Here is a 15,739-nt window from a genome sequence, read left to right as displayed (position 1 = left end):
TGAATATTACAAGTAGAGCTTAAGTACCCCAGGCTGCTGTCAACTCCTATCCCACTAAATGCCACACAGAACAGAGGTACACATGTGCATACACACATACACACCCACACACATACAATTTGCCACACAGCGCACACACACACACACACAAATTTGTCTTCACTGTCCCTGGCCCCTAGATACATTTTCGGTTCTGTTTGGAGAGGTCCTTTCCATCTCCCTCTTCCCATTGGTTTAACTTAAATGATACAGCCTTTTCAGTACTTTTAACAGCTTTGGTTAAAACACTGATCAAGAAAAAAAAGATTTTAACGTTTTAAAACCTAAATCGGAATAAGAAGAGGGAATTTTAACTGGCTGCACCATATGCATCTTGTTTAACTACTTGCTATATTCATGGTTGCCCATTTGCATCTTTCAGAGCACTTTACCTTCTGTTCGTAGTTGTTGAATTGCTTCTGAACAGGTCCTCATGAATATCTGGGCATCCTGGTCTATCTGGTCTCGTTCTGTGTCTGTCATCCTCCCATATTCAGACATGGTATGGCTAAAAAAAGACAGCAAAGGAAAGGGCAGCAACAAATGATAACATAATATAGACTGAGTGGGATGGGAAGAGAAGAAAAGGCCTCCCTGATCAAGTGACATTTAAGCTGAGACTTGAAGGATGAGGAGGAACAGGCCAGGTGAAAAGGTGAGAGAACCATCTAGATAGATAGTAGAACACATATGAAGGGTGTGTGGTAGAAAATCCTCCGGAATAGACCCAACTGACGTAAGCCAGATGGGGAGAGGGAGAGGGAGAAGGAGCGTGGAGTCAGGGCTAGAGCATAAGCTAGGCTTATGAAGAATGTAGGCTCTGCTTTTGAGAACAATGGAGCAGCTACAGAAGGGTCTCACACCACAGAATGACTGAATCAGAGGGTGGAGGGTGTTCCCTAAACATTCCAGGCACACTCCCACCTCAGGACCTTTACATGTGTTGGTTGTCTCCTCCTTCTGGAATGTTCTTTCCCCAGATAGCTGCATCAATGCATCCCTTACTTCTTTTAGGTGTTTACTCCATGTTGCCCTCTTAATGAGGCCTTCCCTAATCCTTCTTTATAAACTGTCCCCTCCCTGACATTTTCTATCCCACTTCCCTTCTTCCTTCCCCACAAAGACACTTATCCCACTCTAACGTTCCATATATTTTGTGTAATTATTTCTTTTCTTGCCTGTCTCTCCCCACTAAAAACGTAAGTTCCACAAAGGCAAGGACTTCTGTTTGTTCACTGTTGTATCCCCATCATCAAGAGCAATGCCTAGCATTTTTAATAGGCTGATCAATTAATAAATCAGTCATAAATACTTTTGAATGAACTGAACCAATGAATGAGCCTGAGTTGGAGAATGTGCTTGATACACAGCTATGACTGTGCTCCCTAGTAAGTTCCTCCTGAACCGATTTTTCCCCCACCCCGACAGGTAGGCATCCCCCTCCCAAAGCCTTCTCTAAGAAACTTAAGGCACAAACAAACAGGGAATACATCCATCCTGAGGACAAGCCCTTCTGAAAAAGAAAGGGGTGAGATGAGCACGAAGTCCTTCTCATTCCCAATCACCAGATAAGCATCCTCTCCTCCCCTGGAGTCACCCCTACCCCACGGCTCCTACCCCACTTCCACATTTTCTAAGGAAGAGTTGGAAAAAGAAATCCCACAGCCTCCAGCCTCCTAGAGAATGGATGATCCTCTCCCAGCGGAACCTGAAGAGTAACATGGAATTAGTTCCTTATTCCAATGCTCCTTAGGATCTTCTTCTATTAGTTACTTAGGCTTGGGATGGCAACCATGAGAGAATGGACTCTGTCCGAGGGAAGACCCCACAGTGAGACAAAGGCACTAAGCCAGCAAGCTCAATCCCCTCTCCCCAACCCCAGCCCACCTCCAACACCAGGTGAACGGCTCCCCTCTGGGGAGGAGCCAGAGTAGCAAGCAGAGGGGCCAAAGCCTTAGGTTCATCCCTACTAGGAACCTTCTCATCGGAAATAGAGGCTAATGGGTTAGGGACAAATGAGTCAGAAAGGCACCAACTTAGTGAATATGTACCCTGCAGACAGAACAGACCTAGAAATGACTAGTTCCAAGAACATTAGATTAACATCCTCCTACTCTATATTTTGATTTAATGGAAACTCAGTTCAGTGAAATTGAAAAGGTCTAAAGGTTAATTTGATAAAACTGATTATTCAATTAAAAGGTAATGTTCCTTTAGGAAACATTATATATATATATACATTAACCTTCTACATTGAAAACTGACAGCATGGTTATTCTATTAGTAAGAACAACAGAAACCAAGAAAGTTTTTTCTCCCAGATTGTTTTGTTGCCAGGATATTGTGGAAAAGGTCCATCTACCAGAAGTGGAGACATTATTTTTAATTAAAATCATTCAGAGATCTAGCCAGAGGCTATCTAGGTTACATGCTGTTCTGCTCTAGTAAAATGTCGTTATTAAAAAAAATTAAATGGGTCAATAAAGTCTGAGCTCTACATTCTGGAAAAAATTACAGCTTCCTAATTATGTCAAACTAACAAAGCCTCATAGGTCTGAAGGCAATATTTCTACACATATTCTTTCAATTCCATGATCATACTCCACATAAAATGTTCCTAGGAGCAGGCCAAGGCTAGCACATTGCATTGGGAGGGCAGAAGAGTAAAAAAGAAAGGCTTTAAGCAGTCTACCACCTTTGGGAGGGAGAACTTGATGAGAGACAATAAGGATGGCCTTTCTCCATCCGGACAGAACCTGGGCTATCGGGGGGAATGCTTATTCCCTAATCCTCATGTTTCTGCGGGAACCAACTTCCCCAAATGACACCTTGCCTCCTCCCAGAGCCTCTTCCCTCTGGCCACCTGGCAGAAAGCACGGGGTGTGCATATAGTCATCACACCTTTCTCTCCTCTCTTTTGCCTACTTAGAGACAGCAGAGGTTCTGCTCTATTCCTCTCTCTCCTATGTTGCAAAGGGGCCTGTCCCTGCTATCTGTGCTCCAGGGCCTGCGGCTGCTCAGTGGCACTAATGCCTGAGTGTGTCTAATTCAAGAGCAGAGTATCAGCAAGGCCACCTGCCTGCAAACCAAAGCTTTGTTTGCTGACCTAGATTTTACCAATGATAAAGCTGATAATGACATGTGGGTCTCCACTGTGTTGATCTGACTCCTGCCTCCACTTCTTTCTTTCTCCCTCCTCCCAACTCTCTGGCAGGAAACAGAGGTGGGTTTTGTCTTGTTCAATAACCAATACCCTCCAACCCCCTGCGACTGCATCATAGGTCAAATGGGGTTCCAATTCAATTATCATTCACCAGGACACTTCTATGTGTCAGGAACTCTCAAACCCACCTAATTTAATCCTCACAAGAACATCATCCACATTTTATAAAAAAGAAAACTAGCACAAAGGTGAGTTATATTCATTCACATGATAAATACATGGCAGGATTGGGACTAGAACTTAGGTGTGACTGACCCCAAAGCCCATGCTCTTTCACAGGGACCAAAACAGGGGGTGGAGTAGAATTCAGTGTGCATGAGTTGGCAATGAACAACTGGCCTCGGGAAAATGAGTAAAAGACTGAGTTTCTAGCTGGGCACTGTGTCATATGCCTATAGTCCCAACTACTCAGGAGGCTGAGGCAGGAGGATCACTTGAGCCCAGGATTTTGAAGCTAACCTGGGCAACATGGCAAAACCACCTTAAAAAAAAAAGACTGAGTTTCTAGAATGAGGCGATGGACCTAACAAGACGAAGAATGCCTCGGGGACAACAGTTCTATCTTCTGAAGTTATCTGCCCATAAGTGGCAGAGCTGGCACTGGCCCCTAGGGAACCTGATCCTCAGTCCTAGCATTTGCTGCCCTTGTAGCTGGGAAAGGGGAAGGCTTAGGCCCTCTTTACTGTACTAAGATGAGAACCCATGCTGCAGTAGTCTGGGAACACCGAAAAACAGTGTGCAGCAGCCTCCTTTTGCTATTTGAGTACAATAACTGCCTTAACATCACTATTACATTGAAAGCTTAAAACAACGGCAAAGTTCCAGAAGAACACCCGGATGCCACTGTGCTGTTCTTTTCACATTGCATTTCAATCATACTGTCTGCTTTGAACCTCTCAACTGCTTCCTGAGTGATTATCCCTCCCACTGTTGGCTTTGCAAACTTTTTCTGAAAAGGGCCAGAGAGTAAACATGTTAGACTTTGTGGGCCTTGTAGCCCATCACAGCTACTCAACTCTGCTGTTGTAGAATAAAAACAGCCCTAGACAATATGTAAACAAATGAACGTGGCTGTGTGCCAATAAAACTTTATTATGGACACTGAAATTTGAATTTCATATAATGTTCACATGTGATAAAATATCCTTATTATTTTTTCCCCAACATTAAATTATGTCACTACATTTAAAAGTATATTTAAAATGTAGATTTGGCCTGTGGCTGTATTTGCTGACCTCTGGCATTAGAGGAAGACACTGAGTTTCACAGATTCACATGGTTCATAAGGAGAGGTGTGAATCAAACCAGCACTCAAAGCATTTACTTTGCTGGATTTCTTTTCAAGGAAAAGGGAAGTTAATAAGCGATTTCTATGAAAGATATTTACAACCACCTCGTCAACCTAAGTTGTCAGATACTAAAGAAAGAAGCTACAAATTGGAAGCTTTATACAAGTTTTGTAAAGTTTTACAGAATCACTGTAGCTTCCATTTTTTACAGCCTATCAAATTAGTATTTGATACACATACACACCTTTAGAAATAAAATTGACACTGCGATCTAATGTTAACAAACTATTTTAACTGAGAGCTTAAAAATAAGGTTTTCTTGGTACTATGCATCAGAATAATTATTTTAGTATATTCCAAAATAATGCAAATGAAGTGCATTTAAAAGCATAAAATTGCCTATGTATGTTAAGTGCAAATAGACAAAGCATCAAGGATTATTTAAAATTCAACTGGGGTATAATCATTTTTCTCTGTTGGAGAATTTATAAGAAGTATTTCCATTTTTGCATATATTGACAAAGTTAAAAAAAAAAGCAGGATTTATTTTATATTCTCTATCTTTGTGACGGGAAGGCTTCTGAAATGCAACCACCCCTTGTTTTATAAAGATGAAATCCTAAAAAGATGCTCCTAATGATGTTATCTTATCTGTCAAATCCAACTTTTTCATTAATTTACATAATACATTTGAAGATGAGTCCTATGGTAAAATGCCATCCTAAAGCCAGTGCAAATGGAGCTAGGGGAAGAGACAAGACAAGACACCTGTACTCCCACTGCCTGTGGAGAGCTGGAGTCTATTCCAGAAACAGTTTTAGAAGTGTTGGTTTGTATGTTTTTTTCTCTTTTTCTTTCCAAATGGCATTTTCGGTGACTTGCATCATTCCTTCATCTGCTCGATAAATATTTAGTGTGTGAGAAACTATCTTTTTCATCTCTGCATGTTTCACAATAGGACAGATGCTGTCCACAGGGTGTATGCACGTGCCAACCCCTTTGCATTTGGATTCCCTTCCTTCCTTCTTGCTTTACCTAGGTAACTCGTACTCCTTCAGAGCTCAGCTCAAATGTCACTTCTTTAAGGACACTTTCTCTGACAAGGCTAAATTCCTCAAAAGCTACCTGTTTGCAGTAGTTTCAAAGAACTTCTTGATTTCTGCCTTAATTTCATTATTTACCCAAGAGTCATTCAGGAACAGGTTGTTTGATTTCCATGTAGTTGTATTCCTGTGGGGTCAGTGGTGACATCCCTCTTAACATTTCTGACTGTGTTTATTTAAATCTTCTCTCTTTTCTTCTTTATTGGTCTAGCTAACAATCTATCTCATTAACTTTTTCCAAAAACCTGGATTTTTCCAAAAAAGTGGCTCCTGGATACACTGATTTTTTCGAAGAGTTTTTTTTTTTGTGTCTCTATCTCCTTTAGTTCAGCTCTGATCTTGGTTATTTCTTGTCTTCTGCTAGCTTTGGGGTTTTTTTGCTCTTGGCTCTCGTTCTTTTAGTTTTGATGTTAGGTTGTTAACTCGAGATCTTTTTAGCTTTTTGATGTGGGCATTTAGTGCTATAAATTTCCCTTTTAACATTGCATTAGCTGCATCCCAGAGATTCTGGTATGTTGTATCTTTGTTCTGTTGGTGGGAGCATAAATTAGTTCAACCACTGTGGAAGACAGTGTGGCGATTCCTCAAAGACCTAGAGGCAAAAATACCATTTGATCCAGCAATCCCATTACCGGGTATCTACCCAAAGGGATATAAATCATTCTATTATAAAGATATATGGACAAGTACTTGTATGTTCATCACTGCATTATTCACAATAGCAAAGACATGGAATCAACCTAAATGCCCGTCAATGAATGATGGACCGGATTAAGAAAATGTGGAACATATACATCATGGAATACTATGTAGCCATAAAAAGGAATGAGATGATGTCCTTTGCAGGGACATGGATGGAGCTAGAATCCATTATCCTCAGCAAACTAACGTAAGAACAGAAAACCAAATACCACATGTTCTCACTTATAAATCGGAGCTGAATTATGAGAACGCATGGACATGAGGCCGTGGGGAACAATACAAACTGGGGCCTGTTGGAGGGTGGAGGGTGGGAGAAGGGAGAGCATCAGGAAGAATAGCTAATGGATGCTGGGTTTAATACCTGGGTGATGAGATGATCTGTGCAGCAAACCACCATGGCACACGTTTACCTATGTAACAAACCTGCACATCCTACACATGTACCCCTGAACTTAAAAGTTGGAAAAATAAAAAGCTATCTGCACTCTGTTTTTGCAGTACCTATCATATCTGCAATGTTACCTGTTGACATGAATACTTTTGCAGCTCCATGAAGGCAGGGACAACCATGTTTGTGTTTGTTCACTATTTTATACTCCATGCCTGGCATTGTCTATGGCACATGGTAGACACTCAATAAATAACTGCAGAATGAATAAACTGATTAATGAATCAAATTCATCAAATCATGGCCCTATAAACATGCAGAGATGAGTAGGACACAATTTTTCACCTCAAGAAATGTGGTAGAAGTGGTTATGAACAAATAACTCTTCTACCAGGCACATGTGAGAAGTACCATAAGAAAGGCACAGAAAAAGAGCTGTCAGTATTCAGAGGCAGGAGAGATGGCTTTCAGATAGGAAGGCAGGGCCAGGGCAGGCTCTACCGAGAAGGTGGTGGTGATAAATGGGTCTCTCAGGATGGAAGCATGTGAACATGTGACATGTGTGGATTGGAGTGAAGAACAACAGGCCAAGCTGACAGTGTGAGTAGAGGCCTGGAGGCAGAACAAATGTTAACTCTGAATGCAGCTGTAGGGCACATGAAGGAAAGGGGTAGGTTGGAAAAGTGGGTGAGGGTAATGAAAAGTCTTGCTTATCTAAGAAGTATGGATGGGCCACATCCTGCAGGCAGAGAAGGGATTTGAAGAGGGAAGCATGTGATTCCATCTACGATGATAAGCACTACACCTGTGCCTTCCAGACAGACCAGGAGAGGAAGGGACAAAGAGCAGGGAGTTGAGAACAAAGAGATCAGGCAAGTGACAAAGGCTGCACTGAAGCACTCTAGAGCGGATGGGAGGAGCAGGCAGCATGCATGGGAACAGTGCTGCTCACAGGTGCTGGGCGAGCAGGACAGTGGCAATGGGGACTGGGAGAAGCCTGTGCTCATGACGTGCATTTAGGAACAACTGTAATTGCCCAAAAGGTTCATCTTGCCCACTGCCCAGATAGAGCCGATTTATCAAGACAGGGGAACTACAATAGAGAAAGAGTTAAATATACATAGAGCTGTCTAAAAGGGAGACTGGGGTTTTACTATTACTCAAATCAGCCTCCCTGAAGATTTGAAGGCTGGGTTTTTAAAAGACAGTTTGGTGGGCAGGGGGCTAGGGAATGGGGAATGCTGATTGGTTGGATTAAGGATGAAATCCTAGGGAGTCGAAGCTGTCCTCTTGCACAGAGTCAGTTTCTGGGTGGGGGCCATAAGACCAGATGAGCCAGTGTCCTGGTCTGCATGGTGCCAGCTGATCCATCAAAATGTGGGGTCTGAAAATACCTCTAACATCAATCTTAGGTTTTACAGCAGTAATGTTATCTATAGGAGCAAATGGGGAGGTTAGTGGTCTTCTGGCCTCTGGCTACATGACTCCTGAGCCATAATTTCTAATCTCATGGCTAATTTGTTGGTTTTACAAAGGTGGCCTTGTCCCCAAGCAAGAAGGGGCTTTGTTTCCAAGAGGGGCTGTTATCACGTTGGTTTCAAAGTTAAACTACAAATTAACCTCTTCCCAAAGTTAGTTTGGCCTATGGCTAGTAATGATCAAGGGCATCTGGGAGGTTAAAGGCAAGACGGAGTTGATTAGGTCAGATCTCATTCGCTGTCATAATTTTCTCACTGTTACAAACTTTGTAAAGGTGGTTTCACTACTGGCATACTGGTGAGAAAGGAAGCCACAGTAGGTGGTAAGAATGTGTGGTAGGGAAGGGCAAGGATTCCATGGCCAGCCCTGGCTCAGAGGCTCACCAGCTGTGATCTTCAGGTTATGCCATCGCTACACTTTCATTGCCTGCCTGCCACACAGGCTTAACAGCAGTGCCTTCCTCATAGGGTTGATGTGAGGACCAAATGAGATAAAATATGAATAACTGGTGCTTATCAGAGTACCTAACACAGAATAAACATTCAAGATGGAAAGATAAGGTGGGCCTGGGGGGTGGGTGGGAGCGTAGCTAGGTAGGTAGATAGAACTTTTTTTCTAAGCAAAGTAGAGACAAATAAAAGAAAAGGGCCTGAAACAGAGCCCCGAGTTCTTATGGGATAGATGAAGGACAAAGAGGCAAAAATGAGTGGTGAGAGGAGCCAAACAATCCTGTAATGGAAGTCAAGGGAATAGGAAATTTCAAGACATTAATGATGGTCAACAGGATCAAAGGCTGTGGCAAAGTAGAAGAGCTGAGAAAAAACCATCAAGGCGCTTAACACCATTCTCATTAGAGAAGGACACACTTCAAGTACAGTGACTTACCATTTCACATTTATCACTGGAATTAGACAGGCTAGCCTGAAAGTGCACTTTAAAACTTTTTATTCCTTTTTCTCTTTTCTCCCTAGTCTCAAGATGTAATCCTAAGGCTTACTGCAGAAACCCTTTTTTTCCTCCTTAGTCTTAGAATACAGCCTTGAAACGTACTTTCTCTGAAACACCATGTCCCCTCCCCTTCTCACCACACATTCCCATACACCATGCACACATACCTAACTGTATGTATCTAATTATGTGCTTACCTGGAAGTTGCAGGGGCTAACTTGAGATAGACTGAGCATGGAGACCTAACTGCAAAATTCCAGAGATTACGTCAAGGCGGGTAGTCTACAACCCGGCCATTGCTGACATGTCGCCAGCCTGCGATGATAGCTACCAGAAAGAGACACACAGACCTAGTACTCAGCATCGCTCCTGCCTTCCCACTGCTTGCTCTGGAAATAAAAGTCACCTCCCTTTCGTCCTTGTTATTGGCTTTGCAAGCAGTGAGCAGCTGAGCCTGTGCTCGGTTACATTATCATGGTTAAAACTGAAAAGCCTATTTACACCAAATGTTGGCAAGGATAGGGAGCAATTATAATTCTCATGCATTGCTACAAGGAGTGAAAAACCACTTTGGAAAATTGCTTGGTAGTTTATTTTAAGGCTAAACATGCACCTACCACTTGTATGACCCACTAATTTCACCCCTAGGTATTTATTCAAAGGAAATAAATGAGTATGTCCACAAAGAGACTTGTAGAAGATGCTACTCACAAAGGGTTTATTCCTAATAGTCTCAAAGTGGAAATAGCCAAGTATTCTCTATTAGATAAATGGATAAGCAAACTGTGGTAACGTCACACAATGGAATATTACAAATAATAAGGCAACAGAAAGGAACAAACTACTGGTATACACAACATGCAAGAACCTCAAAAACATGTGGAGTAAAAGAAGGTGGACACACCAATGTGTGTACCATACGAGTCTATTTATATTCCCCTTGAGGAAAAGCCACTGGATTTGGTGATTAGGAAGTCACAGATGAGCATTAGGAGACAAATTTCAGAAAAGTGAGGGAAACCGAGCCATACGGTTGGCGTGGAGTAAAAGGTGAGGAAGCAGAGGTCACGTCAACTGCAGTCTGTAGGCCAAGTCTAGCCTGCAGGCATGGCTCCCTATGGTCTGAGAACTAAGAATGGTTACAGGTTTTTAAAGGTTGTAAAAAAACAAAACAAAAAATATGTGACAGAAACCATATGTGGCCCACAGAACCTAAACCATACTATCTGGCTCTTACAGAAAGTTGGCTGATCCCTGATTAGACTTTCTCCCCATGTTTGGCACTGACGTGAAATGAAGCGACAGTGCCTGTGGCTTAAGGAGCAAGCAAGGTCAAATGTATAAACTAAAAGGAAGAAAAGAACCAGATGACCAAAAATAGCTGGGAATCATGAATACAGCAGTACCTGAGAAGCAGTGTGAGTGATGAGATAAAGGATGTGCTTGTACTGCTTAATGTATAAACTAAAGGGAAGAAAAGAGCCAGATGATGAAAACTGGCCAGGAATCATGAACACAGTGGTACCTGAGAGGCGGTGTGAGTGATGAGATAAAGGATGCACTCACACCACTTCTCAGGTACTGCTGCATTCATGATGCCCAGCTATTTTTGGTCATCTGGCTCTTTTCTTCCCTTTAGTTTATATACAAGTAGGACAGTATCCTTAAAAACAAAGAGAGGGGTTTGTCTGTGACAGGTGGAAAGAAGGCGATGAGGTGAGGAGGGAACTGAGAGATCCTATTAGAGGTTCTAAACTTTACAGAGGAGTAGGCTCTGATGCCACCTCAATGGGGCCTGTCCTGTCTACTCTGTGTAAGAATCACAAGCTTTCCCAGCACTCCCGATCCCTGTTACCTTGGTTCTACTCTTCCTTTTCTTTCCATAGGACCTATGACCTAATGTACTATACACGTAATGCTTGTCTTTGCCAGCCCACGAGAATGCAAACGCCATGAGGGCAGGAATATTTGTATTTTATTCCCAGATGTGCCCTAAGCATGTAGAATTCAATAAACCTGTGACGAACCAGGAAGTTTAATCTGGAGTGAGGGGTCAGGCTGGAGCAGGGGATCTCAATGTCAGCACCTCCTCAGTTTTGGGCCAGGTAAGTCCCTGTTGTACAGAGTTGTCCCGAGTTTTGCACATTCTTGGCCTCTACCCACTAAATGCTAGCAGTACTCCTCTTCCTAGTTGGGACAAACAAAAATGTCTCCAGACGTTGCCAAATGTCCCCTGGGGTGCAAAATCACCACAGTTGAGTACTGCTGGGCTAGTCATGGACTTTAGGACTAGGAGGAAATCATTCATTCAACAAGTATTTACTGAGTGCCAAATATGGGTGAGGAACTATGGAAACATGATGGAAACCTGACAAGGTCCTTGACCTCATGACATGTACAGCCTGGTGACAAAGACAGATAATAAACTGTAATTATTAAATAATTACAAATTGTGTTTAGTTACTGAAGAAAATATACAGGATGGAGAAACTAACTAGCAGAAGAGATCTATTTTATAAAGGGTAGTGAGAGAAGGCCTCTCGGAAGAGGGACTATTAAGTTGAGCCTTTAAGTTTGAAAAGGAAACCACCATGGGAAGAGAAGGAACAGCATAGGCCTGGGCCCTGCACCAGGAAAGGGCATGGCACCTTTAAGGAGGCTGGCATGGCTGGAGCACCATCGTGGGAAGGCGGTGTTTGAAATGAGGCCAGGGGCTAGATCAGGAGTGGGGAGACCACAGTGTAGAGGCTGGTATTAATGCTAATTCCAACGCGGTATTCATGGTGGGTTTACTCAGGTGGTGACATAATCCAATTAAAGTTTAAAAAAGACTCTGGCTACTGAGTAGAAACTGCACCTAGCCACCAGAAGGAATGTCAACATGAGTAACATTAAGGGATGAAAAGAAGGATTCATCAAAAGTGCCCTAAGAAATGAAGGCTAAGCCAAAGTGGGTGTGTAGCTGCCTCTAGCAGGTGTCAAAAGCCTGGGAGAAGGACAAAAGAAGAAAATGGCCATCAGGACTGAGGACTGGGAATTGGTGAGGGAGGCATGATCCAGCGACATGAGGGTAAGGACTGAAATGTGCTCATGAGAACGTCACCAAAACAGCAAAACTGGTGTCACAGACTGCGACTGCAAGAGATGGGCAAAAATAGCTTAGCAGAGGCTTGAAAACTTTGTTCTTCCACAGGTTCAGGGCATACAAATACATGTGTCCTCAACTTCAAATACAGCTCTGTAAGTATTCATGGAGTGAGTTTCATTTGACAAGAGATAATGGTACATGTAGAGATACAAATAGACTGGAAGATATTGCTGTTGTAATTTCATGACTTTGAGGACATGGAGTACAGCCGAGCCTTTTGCTTTGAGGAGATTTTTCCACTGCCAAACTGGTCTTCCTCATTACAACTCTGAGTTATTAAGAAAAAGGTGAGGGCAATAAGCGCAAAAGAAATATAGGTGTAGAAAAGAACACAGTCACCAAAGTCCTGGTAAAAAATATGTACTTACCTATAAGCATTAATATAATCTTTCCTGTGTTCCAGAAGAAAATCTCTCAGTTTGCCAATGTGAGAAATCTAAAATTAAAAAAGAAAGCCAACAGTTTATATAGATAGATATGTTACACTCATGTAATGAATTTTAAATTAATAGAGAATAAAATGCAAATTGCAGAAAGATTCTGAAGCTACAAACTAAGCACCGTCGGTTTTGGACTCTCGTACAGTCACAAATTAGTTACCATTCCTGGGCCTCAGTCTCTCATCGATGGTTCCTTCTACCTCTAATTGTTAGGACCTATGACACTACAAGTAGGTGATTTTTAGGTAAGTTAAAGATGAAATGAGATAATGCATGTCTAGTAATTACATAGCATGTGTTCAATAAGGTTTATTCCTTTTCTTTTCTTATAGCTAAAATTGTACAGCAAGTATTCCTTCTTCCAAGTATTCTAAGGGACATTTCTAAAGCTGAAGCTGTTGGGTTTGTAAATAGGCCCATGCAGAGCAGCAGAGTTAAAGCAAAGATTCAGGGGTAACAATTTATCCCCACATAGCAAATCTCTGTCTTTCCTATAGGCTATTTCCATGGATGAAGAAAAAGAACTCAAAGGTACAGATACAAAGCATTGTGTTTGTGTTTCTAGTATAATAAAAACCTATTCTAAAGCACCTCCCACATGCCAGGTACTGTGCATGGAACTAGCAATTCACAAATAAATAAAAAGCGGTGGGAAGAACGCTCAGACCACAGTCAATAGGGACAAACGTGTTTCCAGAGGTAGAATGATTACTAGCCAGTGGCCTGCTGGTCCTCTGACGACGTCTTACTCCAGCTTCCGACTCACACACTTTGCACTCGTTCCAAACACACTCGTTCCAAGGCCCCAGCCTTGCAAGGTCTGCTGAACTTTCATCTCTTCCATGGAAGTTTCTCTGTCAAGGCCAATCCAGGCTAATTTTCACTTTGCTCTGATCTTAAAAGGACTTCTGCACACCACCCTCTTGGCATTCCATTATTCATGACCATGTACTCTGACCTAACTTTTATATACACACTTCTTTGTCAGTGGCAGAACTATGCAAGGAGGGGCTGCCTAGCTTTCCCTACAGTTGTAAGCACAACAAGAAGCACAGAGGTGATCAATAAACACTGTGGAATGAGTGTATGCCTAAATACAAAATAGCATTGATCACAAAAGAAACATCCATGGTTTGTCTGGAGATACGTCAGTTTGGGTTCAGCTAAATTTCCCACATAGTCTAGACTCTTATTACAAATGTGATTCAGAAAAATACCCTAAGGCATTGTAAGCAAACAAATCAAAGAAAAAGAATTAAGTATGGTCACAATATTCATTTATTTCACAGATAGCAAATCAGGACTGAGAGACTGTCCACCATCCCTGACACTGCTCAACACTTTCACATACATGGGCTATTTCTCTTCCCAACAACCCTGCTGTGCTATGATTCTTACTGTTCTCATTAACCAGTTTGGGAAAAGCCAAGTGACTTGTCCAAGATTACACATTTAGTATGTGAGCTTGGTTTCAAAAGCTCAGGACTGAGTCCAAATTCAGCGTGTTTCCCAGTGCACCACTGCTGCCTGCCTGCCTTACAATCCTGTTCCTGCTTTCCACTTAGGCTGCATCACGAAATCTGACATTTTTTTTTTTTTTGAGACGGAGTCTCGCTCTGTCACCAGGGCTGGAGTGCAGTGGCGCCATCTCGGCTCACTGAAAGCTCCACCTCCCGGGTTCACACCATTCTCCTGCCTCAGCCTCCCGAGTAGCTGGGACTACAGGCACCCGCCAACACGCCCTGCTAATTTTTTTGTATTTTTAATAGAGACGGGGTTTCACCGTGTTAGCCAGGATGGTCCAGATCTCCTGACCTCGCGATCTGCCTGCCTCGGCCTCCCAAAGTGCTGGGATCACAGGCGTGAGCCACCGCACCCGGTCGGAAATCTGACTTTTAAGTCTGTTGGGAAAAAAATTAAGAGATGTGCAAGCTAGGGGTTCACTGCATCACATACAAGATTTGACCAAGCTACTCTTCTGTTTTAAAACCTTCAATGGTTTCCATCTCCTTATCTCCTCCCCTGCCTACCAGGGGTCAAAAACTCAACTGCTTCCAGGGGCCATGTGAACAGCATAAATGAGCAAAGCAAGGGAAATGCATGGGTAGAATACATTCGACAGTGGTGAATTCTGGTTTCAAAATACACTGCAGTTAAAGGAAGCAGCTCTGCATGCTGATTTGCCAAAGGGAAGCCAATGAGTCATCTCAGTGTCTAAACAATGGGAAAAAGTCCAAACTCCCAAATGCAGCACTCAAGGCCCTTCACAACTCAGCCCTGAAAGTCCCTGCCACACACCCCGCACCATTCCAGCCTCCATCCCGCACCACTCCAGCCTCCAATTCCCAGGCCTTTCCCTCACTTGCATACTCATGGTTCTCCTCTTCCCTGGAACGCCCTACCCATCATTCTCTCCGAGGCAAATTCTTCCTCCTCTTTCAAGATTCTCTTTTCCTCCTCATACTCACCCTACACTCCCAGCTGCAGTCAGATCCCATTCCTGCACAAAACGCTACATATGCATCTATTTCTGCACCTGTTCCTTCATGATAACAATGACTAGTTCATAGACTGATTTCCCTTCACCAGACTGCAAGCTCTGAGAGGGCAGAGAGTCCTGTCTCTTTCCCCAGAGCTTGTCAGGCACAGTTCCTGGCACAAAGCAGACCCTCAAAAACTTTTACTAAATATTGAATAAATAGTGGGTACTGAATAATCCCAGAAGGATTATACCTGCTACAGTAGGCAGAATAATGGTTTTCCAGCTTCCCCAGTCCCATCCCCCTGTAAGATGTCCAACTCCTAATCGCTGGAACCTGTGACTATATGGTGTTACATGACAACAGGGCATTAATGCAGCACATGAGTTAAGGTTGCTGATCAGCTGACCTTAGAGAGATTATCCTGAATTATCTGGGTAGGCTCAATGTAATCACGAGGGTTGGTAAATGTGGAAGTGGGAGGCAGAAGGGAGAGTGAG

The 15,739-nt window shown here is 42.8% G+C and overlaps 1 protein-coding gene across 6 annotated transcripts in view; it reads right to left on the bottom strand.

Moving 5' to 3' along the window:
• Positions 1-15,739, bottom strand: part of STX18 (syntaxin 18) — a 120,729-nt gene that overhangs the window by 36,603 nt on the left and 68,387 nt on the right. For all 6 annotated transcript variants that reach the window (XR_010116140.1, XM_055246329.2, XM_063619381.1 and 3 more), the window contains exons 2-3: positions 12,688-12,755; positions 432-547 (exon numbers count right to left, since the gene is read on the bottom strand). Coding sequence is in view for 5 of the 6 variants with exons in the window: in XM_055246329.2 (XP_055102304.1) it covers positions 432-547; positions 12,688-12,755 (184 nt within the window). In the remaining variant the exon portion in view is untranslated. The remainder of the gene's footprint in view (positions 1-431; positions 548-12,687; positions 12,756-15,739) is intronic.

The sequence above is a fragment of the Symphalangus syndactylus genome, chromosome 16 (genome assembly GCF_028878055.3).
Source record: "Symphalangus syndactylus isolate Jambi chromosome 16, NHGRI_mSymSyn1-v2.1_pri, whole genome shotgun sequence".
NCBI classification, from domain to species: Eukaryota; Metazoa; Chordata; class Mammalia; order Primates; family Hylobatidae; genus Symphalangus; species Symphalangus syndactylus.
Note: the sequence above shows the minus strand (reverse complement) of the source record. Positions and strands in the feature narration are given on the sequence as shown.